At 29.2% G+C, this 23,079-nt stretch overlaps 2 protein-coding genes across 7 annotated transcripts; one reads left to right on the plus strand and one right to left on the minus strand.

The window, feature by feature from the left end:
* The first annotated feature begins 10,809 nt into the window (after positions 1-10,809).
* Positions 10,810-12,506, plus strand: LOC124828457 (uncharacterized). Its single transcript, XM_047301747.2, has 4 exons — positions 10,810-11,036; positions 11,511-11,636; positions 11,763-11,930; positions 12,236-12,506. The coding sequence occupies exons 1-4, from the start codon at positions 10,959-10,961 to the stop codon at positions 12,329-12,331; spliced, it is 468 nt and encodes a 155-aa protein (XP_047157703.1). The 5' UTR covers positions 10,810-10,958; the 3' UTR covers positions 12,332-12,506.
* Positions 12,507-16,519: 4,013 nt separating this feature from the next.
* Positions 16,520-22,862, minus strand: LOC148204548 (uncharacterized). 6 transcript variants are annotated; one of them, XR_015780516.1, is made up of 9 exons: positions 22,727-22,862; positions 22,094-22,132; positions 21,569-21,724; positions 21,410-21,475; positions 21,297-21,330; positions 19,440-21,207; positions 17,821-17,905; positions 17,279-17,574; positions 16,520-17,114 (listed from the first exon to the last, which is right to left on the minus strand). XR_015780516.1 is itself a non-coding variant. In XM_088093749.1 (8 exons), exons 3-8 carry the CDS (start codon positions 21,646-21,648, stop codon positions 17,081-17,083), a joined length of 2,067 nt encoding a protein of 688 aa, XP_087949875.1. In that variant the 5' UTR covers positions 21,649-21,724; positions 22,094-22,132; positions 22,727-22,862; the 3' UTR covers positions 16,520-17,080. The 6 variants fall into 6 exon arrangements, 4 of the variants coding, with proteins under 4 accessions (XP_087949875.1, XP_087949864.1, XP_087949871.1 ...); XR_015780514.1 differs by having other exon boundaries at positions 17,202-17,574; XM_088093749.1 differs by lacking the exon at positions 17,279-17,574.
* Between the last annotated feature and the right edge of the window lie 217 nt (positions 22,863-23,079).

Raw genomic sequence — 23,079 nt, forward strand, 5'->3', positions numbered from 1 at the left:
ATCACAGTAAAAAATTTCGATTCCTAGTAGAACAATTGGTGAGAGAGATAGTCACAAGGAATTGTAACACTAGAACTGGACACTCTTTAAGTAGAAAGGTCATCAGCTACACCTTTTGGTCTAATATAGTAATGGATCCAGCATAGGATGAAAAGAGAAAAAGAGAAAAGTAACTAACCCCTGTGGTCCAAATATGATTGCAGCTTAGGATCCTATTCAAACATGTGCAACTCTTACTCCTGCTGCTTCATCCTTTCTGCAACAATGTACAACTCACTGACCTTATGACCATCCTGATTTGCCTCTTTCGTATTAGAGACCAGGCTAGAGTTTGTAGAGCCCTTGTTCACATTGGAACGCTTTTTCGCTGTGCTTTTCAATGTTTATCTTCACCCAGCCATGTCAAATTAAATAGGTTCAATCACAGCACCGTTGTAGGCAAGGATCAATAAGAAGAAAGAAGGTAAAGTTGTTAAGAAATTTAAGAAAACGTTATAGAGCATTTTTCTAAACCAGAAAACGAAGCAGGAACACTAGAAATGACGTTCCTTTTGCTTTCTTCACCATTCTCCCACCTGCAATGACCATGGTTCAGTGTGCAACTGTCTCTCGAATTCAAAGACAACGGTTTTCAGCAACAGCGGTAGTACTGTACGAGGTTACGTTGTGCAGCAGGAAAACCATGTTGCCGTTGTCGTGCTCTACTTACATGGGCCTCGGAACAAAGCCCATAATAAAATACTTATTGGGCCTTCCACAGAACATGTCGAGTTAAATGCACACGCAATTATTCATTCAATTAATTAAAACTAAAATGATCTAACTTTAATTTTACATTCATATTATATATCCTCAAAATACAATTCACTTCCTGCACATAAAAAATATATTAAATTTAAATTTAAATTCAAAAGAGCAAATTAAATGATATAGATTAAAAGTGTATTTTTGAAATATCCTTGCGTGAGCCACCAGATATTATTGTATAAATAATGGTGGTGTGTACTATTAGCATAGTATAGCATACAGTATATAGTATATAGTATACAGTACATAGTGTATAGTATAGGACATAGTATAGGTAGTGAAAGTGGTGAGAGGGTGACAGTGTGAGCTGACAGTCTCCCTAGAGTGGTGGTTTTCAAATTTGGAGTGACGTCGTTTTCAAGATATTTTTACCATGAAATGAAGCTTGTTCCTCCTGACTGCATCAATAGCTGCCAAATCACAGATAGATAATTTCCAAATTAACAAATAGACAGAAAGTGTTTGAAAAAAAATAAAAAAATAAAAAATAAAGGTGGTGCTGAGATATGTCTCTCTTAGAAAAGACCTGATGATAACATAAGGATGCAGAACTGTTTCTGGATGTCTGCCATTTTGAGCCTTTTCATTGTTTCCTCTCATGGCTTTTGCAGCCTTCTCAACAACAACCTGTGAACACTCTATGCCTCGCTTCATCATTTATGTCTTTTCCTCTAACTTTCTTTTCATCGCACCATTTCCTTCTACCTCCTCACATCTCACACCTAATATATCTCTCATGTTAAAACAAAATTGAATTTTTTTTTATTTTAAACTTGATACATTTTAATTTTCAAAATTAAAAAATAATAAATATAATTTTTTAACCATTTGTTTTATATGTTAAATGATCTGTAAGTTGTGTTTGTGTAAGCAGTTTAAATATTAATTTGAAGCGTTATTTAATGCATAATTTTTTTTTACTAAAATTCGATTAAAAATAATATATGTAATAATTTTTCAAATTTATAGACCAAATTATATCAAAATTTAAAATAGTAATAAATTCTAATTTTATATCTAAAATTTAGGAATTAAAAAAATATTTAACGCAAGTTAATTGTTATATTTTAGCACTGTTTCGTAATGTATAATGATGCAGATCAATCAATTGCTGATAAAAAGAACCATATCAGATTGATTTTCTTAAAATTATTATTTAGAACCACGTGTTAGTGTGAATTGGATTTTTAAAAGTTATACTTATATACCAAATCCACATTAAAAAAATCAACATGAAGCCAATTTGATCGTATAGATCTTAATTTTAATGTTAAATTTGATTATATTCACGTTCCTTTAATTTGAATAAAGTGAATGTTAAAATTGAGATTATTTCATATGTTAGTGTGAATTAACACAATAAACCTGTTTCACATAACAGTTTCACATTTATTAGGATTTAAAAATAATGATAATGCATACATGTTGTCATGTTTTTGTCTTAACTATTTGAAACTTCTTTTAAAAACAACAAACATAATCTTATTTTTAATATAATGATTTATTATTTGTTGAAATTTTTATTTTTCTGATAATATTTGTTAGCAAATAAATACTAATTTATGTGATGAATATAATTTACTTTTAATGTATTGAAGATGCTTCTGTAAAAAATCTAACCGAAAAATATCTTATCTCGGAGAACATCTTGACCAAAGAGATATTTTACAAGTCAAGTAAAAGATATCTCTGTTTAAACTAATAAAAATTTATTTTATAAACTATTCTTTTAAAAATTAAAATTAGTTTATACATAATATTTTTAATTTTTAAATTCTTAAATCATGCATAATTTGCAAAGAAATTATTATTTTTATCTGACAATAACAAATATATTAAATTATTAAATTATCTTAATCCATGTCCAAAGTCATGTGTAATAAAAAAAATATAAAAGAAAAACAAAAGATAATAATAAAACTCCTCTCTCAATATATGGAGTCGTAAAAGACAATTATACAGCCTCATCTAAAACTAAGTTTTACATTAATTATTACAGTCAGTCCCAATAACAAATCGACATGTGGACCCTGCATATGTGTATTTTAATAGATTTTTGTTCCATACAATATTATAATGTATTAAGTAATAAAAATGCATACAATTATTACTATATTTCTTTAACTTTTTTTTAAAACAATTGTCATTTTTATCATTGTTAACCTGTAAACATACCTACATGTTTTTTTTTTTATCAAACTAGGGCAGTGTACACTCTATTTGTGAATGAAATCATGAAAATTTTTAAAAATCACTTTTTTCAGTAATTTTCATTTGTAATATTATTTTAATTGCAAAAAGAAAATTTATTGTAAAATCAATTATGAATATGCATGCATATTTTTATAAGCAAAAAGGCTATAAAAAGTTCCAAAGCATATGTTATAATCCATATGAGTGAGTGGTGAGTGGGGTTGAGTAGACAGACTAGATTTCCTATATAATTGAAATGAATAATGTTTTCTAACTCATTCCAATTCAAGTCCGTGAACTTATTCCATCCTATTTTCATGCCTTTATTGTTTTTATGTCAAACTTATAATACTTAACTTCAACTCATTTATCTAATTTCATCTCAATCTATGATTAAACAAAGGAATCCTTAAAAAGGCTGTTTTTTCCCCTATGTTATTGGAGAACCGACCAATTTAATTACACATCCAAAAGTCAATCAAAAACAAGGAAAAAGGTTTTGCCACAAATGATTCACAAACAAATTCTCATAAAAGATTATTTCTATCTCAAATTTTAAAATAATATATTTTTACATATTGAGTCTAATAAAAGATAATGAATGAGAAAAGATAAAATTGTATGATGTGGATAATGAAAATAGATTTGATCTAATTGCAGAAATTGGTATGTACTGAATGGAACACAGTCACAACAGCAACATATAGGATATGTAGGGTTTGTCTAGCTACCTATATAAACCATATGCTTACAAACCCTATTAATCATCCTTTTTATTCTTCTTGCAAATCAAAACCCTATTTTCACTTATTGCATTTGGAATGGGAAGAAAATTAAAATACAACCACAATAATAGAGATGTGAAAACAGATCTTCTTCTATTCAATACTTTTGGAACACATAATAAGACTTGTCAACTAAATTAAATTATATAATGTTTTGTTCTGTCCTTTGTTTCTCAGTTAAGTTTTTTATTCAATGAAATAAATGCATTATAATTTTGTTGCTTTAAATATTTTACTCTATTTTAGTCTCTCTGAAAATTTGAAATTATAACTTCTTAAGATATAAATAACACTTGTTTTAAAAACGTATGTTTAATATATTATATAACTCTAATGTACTGCTCGAAATAATTTGACATTTTATTATACATAAATATTTAATGTGTGCCACATAATAAAAAAAACAAAATCCAACTTTATATATAAAGCCAAAAGAAAACTTTTTTTGGAAAAAAAAATAATTTTATAGAAATGAAAAACATATTTAATCAAGCTTCGTATGGATTAGTTAGATAGAGAATGTTTTATTTTTAATTTTATCAAGGCAATAAATTTCTCTCATTAAAGACATCTTTTTTTTTATCATTTAACTTAAACGACTAAAAAAAATTCATACACATGAATATTTATATGTAAAATATGCGACAAATACTAAATAAATTAATGAATTAATATGGATATTTAAATATCTATTTATTGATTATGTGAGTATGTGAGTGGTTATTTTTATTAATCTTCGAATACTTTAATAATTGTTAAATAAATTTTATTTGAATGGCTAGTTTTAAATCAAAGTAATCAAGATAAAAGTATTAATAAAAAAATATTAATTATTTAAAAATTGTTTAAAACTTGACATTATATATTTTATTTTTTATTCATATTTATGAAATGAAAATTATTTTGTAAAAGATTAAGTTTTGAAAATTTATATTTCGGAACAACTTATTCGAATTTTCTTTTTAAAATGACCAAATTTATTTGTATTACTATTTTGTTGTATAAAAAAAAACTGTAAATATTTTTCAGAATATAAGTAACAAAGCAAATAACAGAATTCTTTTTTAATAAAAGTAGACACTACCTATATTCTGAATTGTTTTCATCTTTAGTTTTGAATACTATTATTTATAACGAATCATTGATAGTTTTCGAAATTTAAATAATGAATTTCTACAGATTACAAAGACAAACGTAAAATATTTAATTTTTTTTAAAGAAGGTGTGTTTATCTTTTTGGTACATATTATTTACAAAGAGTAAAAGTATATATGGAAAGTACTTCAGACTGAACTCAAGGTCTAATCCATGTAATGGATAACCTAGGCTAAATAAAAACAAACATAAATTGAGAACAATATACTATTTAGTAGATAGATTCTTAAAATATACACTTTTGTCTGCAATAAAATTAATTATTATATACTAGAACATAATAATCAGGGTCATATTTTGATTAAAAAAATTGGATCCTTTAGTTTGTTCTAATGTTTAAAAATAAAAACATAATTTAAAAACACAATTAATTATAACTAATATTCTTTTATGTTGAAAAAGACTAAAAATATACAAAAAATTATACGATACATGTACGATATATAACGATAAATCGAAAGAATACTTAAATCATAGATGAGTGAATTTGAAAAGGATGAGCCGAAAAGTTAACCCAGTTTGATTACCCAAACTGTAAACACTGCATGTACCTTTACCCGAAGACACTTTACCTGATGTTTGTAGATATATATATGCGTATATACAATGAAATGTTTGGCCTTTTTGTTTATATTATCTTCATAGATTCTTGCATTGTTGGCCAATGCTACATGATTCTCTTGCCTGTTCATGAACAACAAAAGCACTTGTCACTCAACTTTATACTTTTAATAAATTTTGTTTCCATTGTCACACATTGGCATGTGAATGTACTTTTCCATTTCCAAAGTGCAACTCACGTGAGTTTTGCTATCTCGCAAGTAACAAGATTCAGACCACTAATGTACGACATTACAAAACCAACACAATGTATAGATATATAACAAAAGTAAAAAACACCTTCTCTTAAACATTTACAAGTTAATCAATCTATCACTAATGTGCTTTTTAGATATAAAATCAGAGGCAAATATAATATCAGTCATAAAGATAAATAACAGTTTTATCCTTGTGCATATGCAGATCTACTGTATTAGCAGTTGGATAAAATGGAGGCTCTGTGAAATGTGTGAATCTGCTAAGGGTTTCCCTTTCATATATAGAGACAAACATTAGAGATTGATTTAAAAATAATTTGGAATGTCACGAGAAACTTTTCTGAAACGAGCAAAAGAATTCTCTGCATAATTGGACCCTAAAAAATGTTTCTGTTTCTGGTTTCATTCTGCTCTCATTTGCTCACGTGATATTATTATACTAATGGACACAAAAACGCGTACAGGTCAGCAATACATATATAATAATATCATTATATATTATTCATATATCTATCTATCTATCACTCATCATCATATCATTTACTAAATTAAAATCATTTCTGAAAATAATAGCCTCTGAGATTATGCAGCATGATATAGTAATAAATAATCATCCACCATATTATATATACCTACACATGCATGACTTCAATCATACAAAAAATGTGTACCGTACATATCATATTCATGGATCATGGATCATGGAACATGCGTAAGTAAAAACATTCAAATCCAAAACAGAATCTTCTCACTCTCCAACTTTATTGCAACTAACAACTCTTCAACCCTTCAAGGACACTCCGGCTATGAAGGTCTTAGGTTACACTGTTAACAACACTTATTTATGAACTAAGACCTATCTATGATCAGCTATAACACAGACAACCTTTTCTCTCTTTTTTTCCTTTCATTCTTGAAAAGACTGCAAATTCAGTAAGATTCCCATCACTGATATTCGATCTCATTAAATTAGGTTTAAATTTTGAAACTTACAGCATCGTTCTAATGACACCATTTTTGGTTTCTGATCAATTAATATGATTTTGTTTGAAATGATCCAATGCAGAATGACTGAAAGGGTGTTTGTGGGTAAAAATACAGAATTTTATTTGTGCCATGTTGTGAACATTGCTTTATTTTAATTTATATATTATGCTTATTTAAACTATATGGTAAAGATTCACCTTTTTTCGTGTCTGAATTGATATATACTCTCTTCAGTCTCCAACATAAAGAAAGAAAAAGTTTTGATTAAAAATGTTTTTATTCCAAACCATCTTTTATTAGACCTTAAATCAAGAATCTGAAAACCTGCATAAAACAAAAGATATTTTAGAAACGATAATATTAAAATCAGCTGGATGAGATTTTTTTGTATATAAGATAAAAGATTGGTGGAATAAAGTTAATTATATATACCAGACCACTGTTTATGAAGACAAAAAGAGTTGGCTGTATGATTTTGTATTTTGTGGCACATATTTACAATACATTTAAATCAAATAGATGATAATGACCTAGCTAGTGTTGATCCCAGGCCCAACCAAGTCTTGTTCTTTTATTGTCAAATTTTCAATGATGTGCCAGTCAGTACATATTTACCTTTGTTTTTAACTTCAACTTTAATGCTTGGAATTGACTAGCATAACCTTTTGTTGCCATATGTTTTTATGAGGCTCATATTTTGCTATATGAACTCCTCTGGTTAATAATGCATTTTATTCTTTGATTATGCATACTAAATATTATTCATCATAAAGACTTTCATTGACTATAACTTTGTTCTAAACAATTAGAATTCATTTCATAAAAGAATTTTTAAAATAGTTATTATTAAAGTACATTTTTTTATTATACACAACTATTTCTGTTATTATACATTTTTTATCATAAAAAAAATTATCATACACAATTTATATATAATGTAAAAAAATACAATATCATTTAATAATTATTAATGATGAAATGTATTAGAAATTATAAGAGATTTACTTTTCGCTTTCACCAATTAGTTATTTTAATCAAACCATTAAATATAAACTATTTACTAAAATGATTAGATTAAAAATAAATGTGATGAAAAATATATGATCTTAATTAAAATCATTACCTCTACTCATTATAAGTTCCTTAAAATCATAAATTTTCCATTTTTAGATGAAATAATTGAATATTTGGGTCTCTTCCCTTCTGGGAAATTTAGACACTCGATGGGTAGGGAAAGTAATTAGACATCACAAATTTATATAGAGTTTTTTCTTTATTTGACTCTGAAAGAACTTTATGCTAATGACAATTACAGTACAAATGGAACTAATTAGATGTTCATGACATTACAAAAAATTAACTTAGATAAGAATTTCCATGATAGAAAACTACCCTCGTGATGATCTTTATTTTAAATCTTAAAGTTAGCAGACGAAAATGTTATTAATGACATGCTATATATATAGCAGTAACATGTTTGATTTGTGAATAGGATATCAAGAGTCTAGATTGTATAGAGTATAAAAGTTGTATTAATTTAAGGTGATGATCTCTACATTAACAGACGAATTTGCATTAAAGAAAGAGATTAAAATGGATAAGTAAAATAGAAGGAGATAGAAATAAGAATAATAGGAAGAGGAAGGAGTATGGTCCATAGAAGGGTGGAAGATGTGGTGGAGGAAGAGTATAGCTGAGCACTAATGGAATCTAAAAGAGTGTAGGAGAGTTCAGAGGAAGAAATGGTTTTATGGAAGGCAAGAGACAAGGTAGGAGCAGGATATGTGTATGGAGGATATTGTTTTGTTGTGATGATTAATGGGCACGCATGTGAATACAGGTGGGTACGTGATTTGTCCTTCTGGAATCGTGACAATACTGCAATGCGGAACCAGTAACACCTCCATATACACACACATATTCTCTATATATCTCTATATCCTGTCACTACTGCATGCCTTTTCTTTCGGCTGCTATATATATATATATTAATTATATCAGATTCTAATTAGAATTATGCAGTTAAAGGTGTTTACATGATCATACCATTCTAATGTTTGGTATATGTATATGTCTACTAATACTGTAGAGTTACTGTTGCAGATATGTTTTGTTTTTATCAGGACAAAATCTTTGATCTTGGAATTAAGCATGGGGGAAACTGTAAACAGTTATGAACTTCTGGTGTAAAGAAAAATTACGAGACTCTTTTTCTTTTTGCTTGGATGTCTCTTACCTTTCTTATGTGAGACTAATTCCATAAGAATCGATTCTGAATTTTCTTCTTCTAGCAATGTCTTTCTGTCTACTTGAATTATTGTCAAATAACAGCTTGACTTAGCACAATCAGAGCAAAGTAGCATGTGACTGACAAAAAAAATTATTATATAAAGTTCAGAAATACAATTGACACTTGTTAGATTACCAGATCTGAGGGTCATGAACTTATGCAAAAGTTAACTCACATTTTTGCAAACTAGTGCGTTAATTATTTTTTATATAAGCATTAATCTGCAAATTAAGGCACCATCCAAATTTTCTTCAGTTTCTTTGTTGTAATCAAACTCCCATACTGAATAAAGTGAGAATTAGATCACCACTGATAAATTAAACCATGTACGAAAACTATTCCATTCCAATCGCATTGTTATTCAAAATAGCCTTCATACTCTTTAATTTTATGAAATAAAACTTGACTAGTACGTGTTAAAATTACAAGGCTTAAACTGGTATTAACTGGACTGGTTAAACGGTTGACGTGATATGTTAGAATAAAGAACATAGGATGAGATGCATTTTTTTCAAAGTAAAGAAATGAATAATATAATATTATAATGTGGTGAGAGTTTCTTTGCTGGACAAGCTAATAATTGCAACTAGGAAAAAGTGGATGCAGTAATTTCAGTATCCGTGATATGAATACCAGAGTTTGAGTTACATACAGAAATCCATATATCATCATGTGAACATCCATGTCAAGTTTTATGTACAGGTTTGGATACATATGGAAACGAGACAAGAGATAATTATGCATGAAAAGTGATGCCATAATTAATAATGGACGCTAATTATCTGTATATTGGAACTGCATGGTACCTGAAGAACAGCTAGGAAGTATATGTGTATACATGTTAGTGGTAACACGTACGAAAGAAAAGCATAGAAATACAAAATGATGACATTTTAATTTGAGTTTGAAGCGGGAATGGAAAATGAAAATGAAAATGAGGTGTTTGTGTGATATATGATAAGAAGGGTATGATGGCACGTGTGGAGAGAGAGGGAGAAAGAAGACAAAAGTTTGATTGGAGGTGTGAGAAAGGATGGAGAGTGGAGGAGAGGCTAAAAAGCCCCCGTGAGGAGTGTTTGGAGCCATTCCAAAATCACAACTAAACATCCTTTTGTTGCTTCTCCTTCACTTCTTTCGATGGTCTATTTTCACTATCACGAGTTCATGATTCCCCTTCTCCCATTTTCTTCCAAATACATTTTCCATTTTCCCTCTATACCCTTCTTCTCTTCATACCCTTTTTCTACTTTTAAATACACTAATCATCATTACTTTCTCCTATTTTTCTGCTTCAATTAATGCAACTTAATTACAAACTGCATATACTCTAAACCAAACTATATAATTTAGATGTTCTGAGTTCAGATATCACTTCGGTTTGATAATTCATTAATGATTTCACTATAGTTAATCTTTGATAAGGAAATACACAAACTTAAGCACACATTGTGGGAAGTGTATTTCTTCAGAAACAGTCATCTTTTTGAAATTTCTTTCAGAAGATGACAGAAAAGTATGATTTTTTGAAAACTAAAGATTAGACAACAGATGACAAATTAAATGATCTAGAACAACTATTAGATGTGTATTATATTAATGAAACTTGTAATCTTCTGGCTGCCACATCCTTAATACTTGGCAAGGAGAAAGAAGAGGTTTCAAAATTGAAGGATGGAAAGAGTCCAAAATATAACAGAAGGGTACTTTGGTAAGTTCAAGAAAAGATAAAATGTATAGTATTTCTTTATGAATAAACTGAGTCAGTCATGTGGGGAGAAAACACATGAGATCATATGGATTTGAGAGCTCATCCCTTCTTTTAAATTACCACAGAACTCTGCAGAGGTTATAGCAAAAGAAAAGAACCAGAGTGAAAAAACCAGAAGGATCATAAGCTGTGAGAGAGAAAGAGACCGCGAAAAAATGGTTTCCAAAGAGCAAAAGAGAGCAGCACTGCATGAGCAGCTGCAACATCTTCGATCTCTTACTAACTCTCATGCTGTAATTCCCTGCATTATCTTCTCTGATTTCTTCCTTTTCGTTCAATTTCTCTGTGAATATTCTCAAGGAAATCAGCTAATTCCCTAAAAGAATGTTCAGTTAGAACAGTAGTATTGTTATACACTAATAAACTTCCCTCTTCTCTTCCTCTTCTCAATTTTATTTCATTTTTGTTAAAGGATTCTTTCTCTTATTAATCAAATCTTACAAAGCTACAATTTCCTTTGACGAAATCCATACTCATTCTTTTTGTAACTTCCATTATCTTTCTGAGTTGTTCTTATTTTCATATTTGGGTGGAAAAAATAATTAAGATTATTACTAATTACTATCTATAATATTGAAAATAGTGATTGATAACTTTCTTAACTAGTACACTAAGTCATATTTACAGTTGTTTCTATCAATTATATGCAGCATATAGAGGTAAGTAAATTATCTGATAATGGTGATATATATGTATATGCATTACAGCTAAACGAAAGTTCGATCGTTATCGATGCATCGAAGTATATTGAAAAGTTAAAGCAAAAGGTAGAAAGACTGAATCAAGAGATAGCTTCTGCAGAAACTTCAACTGCACACGACCCATTGCCTATGGTATTTCCCTAACTTAGAAAAGTTAACAGCATCCTTTATATTCGGCAATTTTAATATAATGTTTTATAAACTTCTTGCCTTAAAAAACATTGATTGGAATGACATTTAGTGAATTGATTTCTGCAGGTTACAGTAGAAACCTTGGAAAAGGGATTTCTTATAAATGTTTACTCAGCAAAAGGGTGTTCAGGTCTGCTTGTTTCCATATTGGAGGTCTTTGAAGAGATGAGACTAACTGTGCTCGAAGCTAGGGTTTCGTGTACAGACACTTTTCGATTTCAAGCTGTTGGAGAAGTAAGAGATACACATACATAGCAAAGAACCACTGTTAAAATTCCTCATTTGCTTTTAACATGCATATCATTTATCTCTCTATTCCTTCTGTTATCAATACTTTTGGATGTCACATGCTTTGTCCTTTTATAAGAAGTTCCTCATTGGGGTAATTGAGTAAAAGGACGTAGTGTTAAATCTTAACCTAAGTTAATTCTCTATCACCTTCATTAACTACTATGCATTAATTTTCATGTATCTTTTTCATGTATATATGTACATTCCTGTATAAGAATGATAGTAAAATATTAAAGTAACTTTTGTAGAATGAAGAAGAAAGAGACACCATTGATGCACATACTGTCAAAGAAGCTGTAGGACAAGCAATAAAGAACTGGAGCAAAGGTGGCGATGAAGAGTAAATCAGTAATTTGCATTTTTCATCTTTTTTTTTCATTTTCTTTCATGGTGGCTAGATGGTAATTTGTTCCTTATGGAATTGATTTAGCTTCCAATTTTTAAGAAAATATGTCAGCGTGTCTAAGATACATATGAAGATAATGAAGAAGAGTAGTTGATGATTGATAAGTTTGTTGATATGGAATCAGCATGTCTAAGATATATATATATATATAGATAGATACACACCAAAGGAGTAAGTTTAATTTTCATAAAATTATATGAAATTTTCATAAACATATTATATTCTTCAGAGGTAGAATGGAATGAGTATAAATTGCCTTGAGATACGTAAAACTTGATGGCACATCCTAAAGGACTAAAGGTGCTTAGTACATAGAGTTAACAAAGATGTGACCTACTGAGACAGCAAATCCTGAAACTTGACACGTGTTGACATGGAATAGACGTATGATATGAATGTTTTCAAACTAAGATTTTAGGATGTTATTAATCATGAATTGAAGTCAGATAACTTTACAGTTTCTTAGGTGTTGGATCTTTTTTCAACTAAGAACATTCTTTGCATGGAACATTTTAATTTGGAACTAAATTGTATATTGGGTCTTTATTCCTTTCAAAATAGACACATATTCTATTACACTGTGTTTGTGGGACATCTGACTGAGATATATATATATATATATATATATATATATATATATATATATATATATATATATATATATAATGTATGTATATGAGTATTTTTATAAAAGTATATTGCATGAGATTTGATGTATCAAAATAACTATAAAAAAAATCGTTGATCCTGACAAAAAATATTATGAGAAAGAAAGCAGTAACACTCTCTAAAACTAGTTATTTGTTCTATATTAGTATGTATTTTCAACTAAATGAAATAGATTTTTCTAATAATTTAAGAGATGCAAAATCTTTTTCATCTAAATACCAACAAACTCTTTCTTAAAAAAGGATATTTTTAATTTATTTAAGTAATGAAAGTTAACATAAAATAAGATTTTGCAATGATTAAATAAAAATACATTAATTATGGCTTTCTTTGTATAGCTAAAAGGGAAAACCAAATATAAAAACCTATCAATGTGGGACTAATTTTTGTAGGGAAGTGATTTTTTTTTCTATTATAATACTAAATGTGTAATTAATAGGCAGCACATAAATAAAATTAATTTTCGCTGTTGCATTGTTATAAGAATATTTGGGAGGGAGCCTATTATTGTTAAGGACAGGTGAGTCCGAAAGAAACTCAAAAGAAATATGCTAAATTTTTTTAGTAATATTATATATATATATATATATATATATATATATATATATATATATATATATATATTAATGTACATAACATATAATAATTTATAAATAATTAGATTCTTTAAAAAATAAAAATTAATAACTAAGTTATATTTTCAATAAATAACTTTTTAAAACTTTTGCATTTTCTTCCTACATTATAATTAAGCATTTTTTTTGTTTTGATGCATATAATAATATATATTTCTTTATATATGCATACAAAGATCAAACATTGTAATAAAAATCAGTGATCTTTTTTATATGATATATCCTCTTTGTTAAGTAAAATGTGATTATTTTAAAAAATTTATAACTTTTCACCTCTTAAAATACTACCATGTCATGAACTTCTATTTTGTTTGATTCCACTCATAAGTTCTTAATTTGTATCAGCAATATGTTAATAAATGGGTATGAGATTGTAGTATAACATAACCAATATTATCAAGTTTGAATTTTGAATATGTAAAGATTCTAATAACCTCACTTAATTGGATTAAATTTTTCCTTATTGATTATATTCAGTTATAATTATAATAATATATGTGGGGAGTACTATATATTTAGGTATATAAATTATATTTATAAATATGTTTTTTAATTTCTTATAATTAACTTGAATAAAATAATTTGAAATGATTGTAATTATATTTTAACTTTTTTATACTATTAATTTATTGTTTTGTCTCGGATATGATGAATAGGTATTTATTTAAAAATATTTATATCGTGTGAAATAATTATAAAGATATAATTCCTAAAATTGAGAATCATTTTAAAAAATATAGTTTAAATACGTCACAAGTGTAACATATATCCTGTTAATTTTCCCTCTATATTATAATATATAAAATTTCTAGGAGAAGAAAAAATGGAAATTTTAAGAGTTGATTAAAATATTTACTAAAAAAGGAGTATGTTAATTAAAACAATTACATAAATAATTAACATGAAAGTTTGAAACTTTACTAACTATATGCAAAAAATTTGATTGTATTGTTGCATTATTAAAGAAAAGGGTATTTAGTGATGTCTGAAGTTTATCGTCATTTACATTATTTTAATCGTTATTTAGACCAGTAACTTAAAAAAGTTAAATTAAATTTGTTATTAAAATCTATCTTGTTATTTAATTACTGTATTTTCGACTAACTGTGTTAAATTATTAGTTACTATAATGAGGGATGACAAATCATTTTTTATTTTGATGATAAATATTTGTATTAATGAGAATGACAAATACATATTTGTGTCATTCATGTTTTTATTTTAAATTATTATAAATGTTTATAGTTTATTAAGTAATTTAAAAAACTATTATTTTGTAGTGTTTAGTTTCGTTTCATTTGATTAATCATTATTTTTCTATAAAATTTTGTCTTTCTTCTTAATTCAATTGACTTATTCAACACTTTATTAGTTTAGATTTCAAGATACTTTTCTCTTCGTCATAATTTTGATGACACATTTCTTACATGATGCAATTTCGTTCCAATAATATATTATATTTTAAGATACTCACAAGTAATTATCATAAAATTTTAATTGTACGTAATTATTTATTATTTTTTTAATTATTTGAAATTTGTACCATTATTATTTGATATTATGTTTTAATATTTATGTCATTATAATATATTTTATAATTTTTAACATTTAAAATATACTATTTATCCTTTTTTACATTCAAATCTTAATAATATCAAATTTATAAAAGATGAATTTATGCAGGTAAGTAAAAATTATTGAAGATTAAAAAATATTTTAATAAAAATTAATCATCAATACTTTAATTAAAAAAATTGAATAAATAATTACTTTAAGGGTTAAATATGTTTTTAGTCCCTAAACTATTGACCGTTTCTGGTTTTCGTCCCTCTTCCAAACTAAGGTACAATTTGGTCCTCAATCTTTAAAAAACGTTCGTTTTAGTCGAAAAAACGAACGTTTTGAGGACTAAAACGAGGACTAAAAACAAAATTTTGAGGACTAAAACGAACGTTTTTCTAAAGAATGAGGACCAAATTGTACCTTAGTTTGGAAGAGGGACGAAAACCAGAAACGGCCAATAGTTTAGGGACTAAAAACATATTTAACCCTTACTTTAATTATAAAAATCAAATAAATAGAAATCACTGGAAATTAAAAAATATCTCAACTAAATAAGTTATAGAGGAATTTCAACTATAAAAATTAAGTCCAAATTTCAAACAGAGTCCAATTCAAAGAAATTCAAGCAAATCCTATAAATAAGAGACTCGAGAAAAATGGACTCATTCTGGAAGTTAGATATAATTATTTTCATTACTAGTCAATATATTTCTACTAATTAATAAGAATGTCATTAAAAATAAAAATATAATCAATAAGAATATTGTTATATTTTATTTTTAATGAAATACTTATTGATTACATATTTAGTAATACATTCTAATTGAAAAATTGTTTAAAAAATTTGATTAAAATAAAACAACTAATAGATTTCATATATTAAACAATTAATCATTTATAACATTATAATTTTGAACTAAAAAAATTGCTAAAATATTAAAAAATTTATTACTAAAATTTAAACTTACTGTTAAGAATTATGACTTGTCAAATCAAATTTGATGTGAATCCTAAAATAGAACTTAAAAGTATATTATTTAGTATTTTTATATTGAATTAGATTATGAAACCCAACTCCGATGAAATCATTATCATATATTTTTTTAAATTATGAAATCATTATCATATATTTCTTTATATTAATTGAATTGTTTTCTACAATTTTAAAATTATTTTATAATCAATATGTTTTTATTACTTCAAAATAAACACTATTTAATAGCCTAGTACAATCCTGCAAATCATAACAAGGCTCACAATTTACAAATATGCAATACTTCATCAAATTAATGTATTTCAAATTTTTTACACTTGAATTGGTTGCAAGTTATTCACAGTTGACATATATGTTGAAGCTGCAAAGCCATAGGATGCTACAGTTCCTACAAGAACAATGAACAATGCGGAAAGCCAAATGAGGAAGACATGGTAATAGCCTTCAAGGCCTTTGTGTGTTGTACAGTGAAAGTAGAATAAAAGATACTCTCCACGAGCAAAAGGAACTGCAAATAACATCCTCATCTCATCTACCACTAATTTTCAAACTGAACAATACATATATAAGGCACATAAATTTATAGCCAAACCAGTCCCATGAGTAGAAGTACTGTCATCATTACAAGGCTTCTGATTCCTAAGTCACCATGATGCAGATTCCAGGCAGAAGAATCTGAATTTGTCGAATTCATTTTTAGGTTGCTTATGGTTTCCAAAAGAATGGTTGTTTCAGCAAATCATGGAAGTGACCATATAAGGGTCCATGTTAGATGCAGACCTCCTATCCTCAAAGTATCTCTTCCCTTTCTTCTTTGTTTCCCTCCCTACCCTAATAGAAGCACCACGGTTTGGAACACCCTGCATTCCCACATCAAGACCACCATCAATAAGGGCTGTTTCACAATGACATATTGCAATTAATGTTATCTTTAATAAATGCCGCACACTAAAACATTCCAGCACGTCCCAGCTCGTTGAATTTTCCCACCAAAATGTACTCAAATAAAGCATACAACAATTACACCAAGGTGCTTCTATTCTTCTCAACAACTACAGCGATGCAATAAACTCGATGACGAGGCTATCCATCCGTTGTAGCAAGAATTGATGGAGGCTTAAAATTATAAGATTCCTCTGTGGCGAGCTCTTTTTGTTACGGCAGAGAATCCATTTGTGACAAGAAAATTCCTTGGAGGGAAGGGCAAAGCTCACACCAAGCAAGCTCACAACTGGGTCAAACCTATTTGAAAATGTTTGAACCTGAAACCCTGAGTTCCGTTATTGTAAGCCCATCAAAATCTTCAGTCTTTCCATGCTACTGCAGTGTCCAAAGCACGAGTTGCTCGTAGTTAAAGAGACATAATTTTGGATTTTTAATATGCATTTATATGCCTATGTAAGCATCTAATATATCTGCCTTGAATCTGAGTGGTAATCCACACGATGCAATGAATGAAGCAAGTAACAAGTTTTCAACTAAACGGATTATCTAGGAAAAGAAGCATGCATGTTAAATACAACACTATTAAGTTATGTAATCATATTTGAAGAATGTACTAAATACCTATTTGGAAAGGAAGGAATCAACTCTTCAATTACTTGAACAAAATCTCTTGCATGTTTCCCAGATGATGACTGCTCTTCTATATCTGCATGTAATAGAACAGGCTAATCAATTTAGACTGCACAATGATACTAGCAGAGTATTGGATTCAACCTATCAAATGTCTATATTCATAATTTATAGATGTATGCCAAAGCACTAGATGTTTATCACAAAAACCTATGCACGAGGCATGGTAGTAGTAGGGTTTTTTTTGTTACTTGCCATCATATCCTGACCCCATTTCATATTCAGCTTAAAATATAAAGAGGAAAAGACACAAGGCAAACATTAAGAATACAAAGCAAGCTGATCCCCAATTTTCATTGTTCCATCTCTATTGCATTGGCTTACAGAAATAGCATCTAACAGTTTTCATCATCTCAAATTCAATAGTATCCAGCCAAGCAGTCAGTGGGATTTGAAATCAGACATATTTTGGTAAGGAATCAGCACCATGAAGATATGCAACATATTATTTGCAAACATTACGTGGTAAATGTTGGTCACATAAATGGGGACTTTGATAGAGCTGTAACTTCGGAGATAAGAATTTTGCAGTGCGGAAATGCATATGAGAATTTGGTCAAAGTTTAAAAATAAGTTCAAAATGTAGCACTCCTACAGCAAACATATGACAAAATTATGGCTAAACTATGCATTCACAAAATGAAACAATCTTAGGTTTTACAATTAATTACAGTTACCATTAGTACGTACCATGAACTGAGCACATGCAAGACTAAGAAAGAAATGGTTTCCAGAAAAAGGATACAGTTTCTGTAGGTGAGAAAAAGGACATTTCGTGGTAAAATGCTGGTATGATAAAATGGGGACTTTGATGGAATTGTACATAAGTAAGATTTTAGCAATGTGGAAATGCATATATGAGAACTTGGCCTCTAACTTTAAAAATAAGTTGCAAATTCAGTACATCTAAAGCAGACATGACAGAGTTATATCAGTACGTACCATGAACTGCCACATGCAAGACTAAAAAGAAATGGTTTCCAGAAAAAAGATACAGTTTCCCTGGGTGAGAAAAAGGACATTTCGTGGTAAAATGCTTGTATGATAAAATGGGGACTTTGATGGAGTTGTACATAAGTAAGAATTTAGAAATGTGGAAATGCATATATGAGAATTTGGCCTCTATCTTTAAAAATAAGTTCCAAATTCAGCACACCTAAAGCAGACATGACAGAGTTATGGCTAAACTACTACGCATTCAATGAATGAAACAATCTTAGGCTTTACAAAAAATTACAGTTACCATTAGTATGTACCATGAACTGAGAACATGCAAGAAAATCGAAAAAGAAAAAAAGACAAGGTTTCTAGGAAAAAGATACAGTTTCTGTGGGTGAGACAAATGACATTTCATTCAATAATAAATAAAGGTATACTGACATGTTTTACTTTGTTCAAGTTTCACAAAGGACAAAATCTTGTCAGAGAACGAAATTTACTTTTAATACAATGTATAATAGCAATATGATCAAACAACATCTTTAAAATGGTAGGCACAATATGATATATATTTTGGTTATAATAGGTAAGATAGCATAAACTTTCAATACCTTCAACATCTTCAGTGAGATTATTACGGTTGAGGTATAAACTCTTGCTCATGTTTACATCTAGGCCTTCAGTTTTGACAAACTCATGCAACATACGACCTACAAGACTATATGCAAGCATACTTGTCTTATCACAAGCATCTTGGATAGCAAGGTATTGGTTTTTGCATGCACTGTGCTTAGTGGGCACAGGTTCTTTCTCCTCAGAAAACAAATTAGTTGTGTCCGTTGCAGCTATTTTAGTAACAGATTCAAACAAATGATTTCTCTTTACAACCTTTTCATCCAACTCTCTGTCAGGTGAAACAAATGATGAATTATTGTTTTTGCCAGCCATAAATGTATCAAAATGCTCTGTGCTTTCTCCTTGGCATTGGTCAGTTACCATGTTACGTGTAGTATTGTGAAATTCAGATTCCAAATTTACACTACAACATTTATTAGGTTGAAGTCGTTCAGAACCACTATTCAACCTACCACTAACTGTAAGTGGGGAAGATGAAACATTTTCCTCAATTTTGATGGTACAAGAAAGGAACTCAAATGGCACAAAATCTCCAATACTTTCAGCTTCATTGCATGTATCGATTGAATCAAATGATGATCCATTTCCGAATCGTATGTCCTCCTGAAGTTGACTACAAACATCCTCATTGCTGTCACTGTCATCACTTTCTTCTAATTGCTCCATGTAAGCATCAGTAAAGTCTTTATCAAATTTATCATCAGGCAACAAATCCAAAACAATTTGTTTTGTCAAAGCACTAATGTTTAGTATGCAGTCAACTTCTTCCTCAATATACTTCTTTTCGAATAGTACACTGTGAAAGCCACCATTATTAGGACCTCTGTTAATAACATCTAGGGTCTGTGATAGAGACTTCGGAATACTATCCATATCACTGCACTCAAAAAGAAATTCAGTTAAAAAATTTACAAAAGTTGTCCGAATGCACCGGTTTGATATTGTAGCCTTTGGTTCTATGAGAAGCTGTAAATTTCTTAGCTCTGGCACTGTCGTTACTTTCTTAACAGACCATATAGCCTTAATAATATCCCTTTGCAAGGACTTCACCTCAGGGGAGAATTGATAAAATTCTTTTGAAAACATGTTATGAGAACCAGTTGTGAGTTTTAGTGATAAGTCTGCTACTGCCATAGCTTTGGCTAATGGCTCTGGCAACTCACTTTCTCTATCAAGTTTTGAAAGCATTTCCATACTGATCTTCTTCACTAGCTTGATTAGATGGTCTCTTGCCCATCCATGCTTGTGGGGTTGTAACTGCGGTACTGGTGCTTTCACTCCTTTAAGTTTTCTACGCATTGCAATCAAGGTCTGAGATGGTAAGTTTTGAAGCCTGTGCAATACCTTTTCTGCCGCAGCATGATAAGAGAGGGATCGCAATGCACCCAAAGGCTCACATCTGTCTCGAAAATTTTGTGGATTGTTGAGAAGTGAAAAAATTTGTTTACAAGTATCCAGATGGTTATGGCGGCTTTTGCTGCCCAGAACACTTGAAAGAGAATCCTTGATAACCCTTTTCATTTTGCAACGAGTTATTTCAGACTTAAATGAACTGCCAGTAACTATCATAGCGAGAAGATAGAGACCCTTGGTAGTCAAATTATCAAGCAACGGTGATATCAACCTTTTCATGTTCACTGTTTGAATCAAATCCATATCCCCCTTAGGAATATCGTTCTCTTGTTCAAAGCAGTGTTCTCCATCGGCATCTTCGAGATGAGTTTTTACTGACTCATAAAACATCTGACAATTACTAGATTGTCAATTTATCATTCAAATAGTAATGCAACTAACCATAGTTACAATAAATATAAAGAAATGGTAATGCTTACATCCTCTTCTCTGATCAAAGACTCGGATAAATACCTATTGATCAAAAGGAAAAATAAAATGTCATTAGAGTGAAAACCTAGGACCAAAATCATTGAACAAATGACGCACTAACCTATTTTTGAAATATTTTTTCAACTTCTTCCTCTCATATCTTGTGGGAGGAATGCCGAGTAACCATCTGCACCAATTTCAGATTCATATAATTAAAATCTAACACAGAAAAAAAAAAAAAAAAAAAACCAAGGTTGCGATACTAGAATGAGTATCTTACCTACTCTTAAGTTTAATCTGTTTATCCTGACGCTTAATTTGTGACAAAATTGACAGAGCATCTGTCCTATCAAACTTCATTGCTTAACTGTACCGATCAAACCAAAAGAAAAATAGAATGAAATTAAGTGTGATGTCTCTCCTCTGTCAAGAGCTTCTGCAGAAAAAAAATAAAAACTAAGTTAGATTAGAATGCAACACAATTACCTGACCCTTTATCTAGAAAGTCAATTTGAATAATAATTTGGCATGCGGTATTTCAGGTTTTTCAGAATAACTTCAACACTAATTATGATAGAGAGCATGTAGCTCTTTTTTGGTTTCACGAGCAACCTTACTCATAAGCCATAAATAATTTCGAATTTATTATTTTACATGGAATGAAGCAATGCCATTAAACTACACGACTATCCCTCAAATCCTCACAATTTTATGCATATATCATGGGACCCACCACACCATGAATGTTTCAATTTATATAATTGGATCTTGAGCTTAAAAAGTATTTTGATAATTTTTTCCTTACCTCTGTTTTTTTCTTTTACTTCCTTACAAATATCTTCCCCTGTAAATGGAATTCAAATTGAAAATAATAGTTAAGCCCCAAACATCATGCTTTCAAATGCTAAACATTAAATTTAAGAAATTAAAATGCTTTTTTTTTAAATTGTTTTATCTTTTAAATTTGAGGGATTACCTTTTTTAATTTGGAAGATTAACTATTTTAGTCCTAGTCAAGTTAGATATCAAATATTTAAATCAAGTAAATAGAAACATGTAACGCAAACGCGAGAGCTTATTTCAACTACTTCTGAATTTACTAATTGAAAATTCAGCATCTTTCACAAACCCTCTTTAATTGCACAAAAAGATTATCTCATGTTACCACTTAAGGAAAACCTAATAGCCACTTAGGTGTAACAACAGAGTGTAACTTTTGCCCCAAACACAACATACGTGCAGACAACCAACTTATGTCAATGCCCTAACCCAAAAGTAATAGAAATCCCAAATCGCATCAAACCCTAACAATAACTATTTCCGAAAAAAAAAAAATCCTCCCAAGACAAAACCTATGAAATTTGAGTTTTTTTTTCAAAACCAACACTGACCACAAAACCTATGAAATGCAAATAAAATAGGGTTCGAAGTATCTTACAGACAGGGACTGAAGAACAACAACAACAAGGTGTGCGAAATCAACCCAACAACGACGAGTGGGAGAACGGGAGCGCGGGAACGAAGGAGGGAATGGAAGAGAGTTCTAACAACACGTAATAATGGCAGAGGAAAACCCTATTTTATTTATTATAAAATTAATGATTAAAATTTAGAAAATTTAGAAAGACATTTTAAATAACTTCTGACAGTTTAAACCTTTAAAGAACGTTGAATGATAAAAAAAAATTTACTTTAGGGCTGTATTTAATAGTTAGAATTTAATAGAGAATTATTAAATAAGAATAAATCTTGTAATTGCTATAAACTTCTTTTTAGAAAAATATCAGCGGT

This window comes from Vigna umbellata, chromosome 1 (assembly GCF_029865625.1).
Source record: "Vigna umbellata cultivar VRB3 chromosome 1, Vumbellata_1.0, whole genome shotgun sequence".
In the NCBI taxonomy this organism is placed as follows: domain Eukaryota; kingdom Viridiplantae; phylum Streptophyta; class Magnoliopsida; order Fabales; family Fabaceae; genus Vigna; species Vigna umbellata.

Bases quoted from the DNA above. Each gene is read 5' to 3' on its own strand.
- LOC124828457 (XM_047301747.2), top strand. From the start codon at position 10,959: ATGGTTTCCAAAGAGCAAAAGAGAGCAGCACTGCATGAGCAGCTGCAA. The intron at 11,037-11,510 runs GTAATTCCCTGC...TATGCATTACAG, and splicing joins CTCTTACTAACTCTCATGCT to CTAAACGAAAGTTCGATCGT. The intron at 11,637-11,762 runs GTATTTCCCTAA...TGATTTCTGCAG, and splicing joins CACACGACCCATTGCCTATG to GTTACAGTAGAAACCTTGGA.
- LOC148204548 (XM_088093738.1), bottom strand. From the start codon at position 21,648: ATGAAGTTTGATAGGACAGATGCTCTGTCAATTTTGTCACAAATTAAG. The intron at 21,208-21,296 runs GTAAGCATTACC...AGTAATTGTCAG, and splicing joins CTTTGATCAGAGAAGAGGAT to ATGTTTTATGAGTCAGTAAA. The intron at 17,906-19,439 runs GTATTGAAAGTT...TATTACATGCAG, and splicing joins TCTCACTGAAGATGTTGAAG to ATATAGAAGAGCAGTCATCA.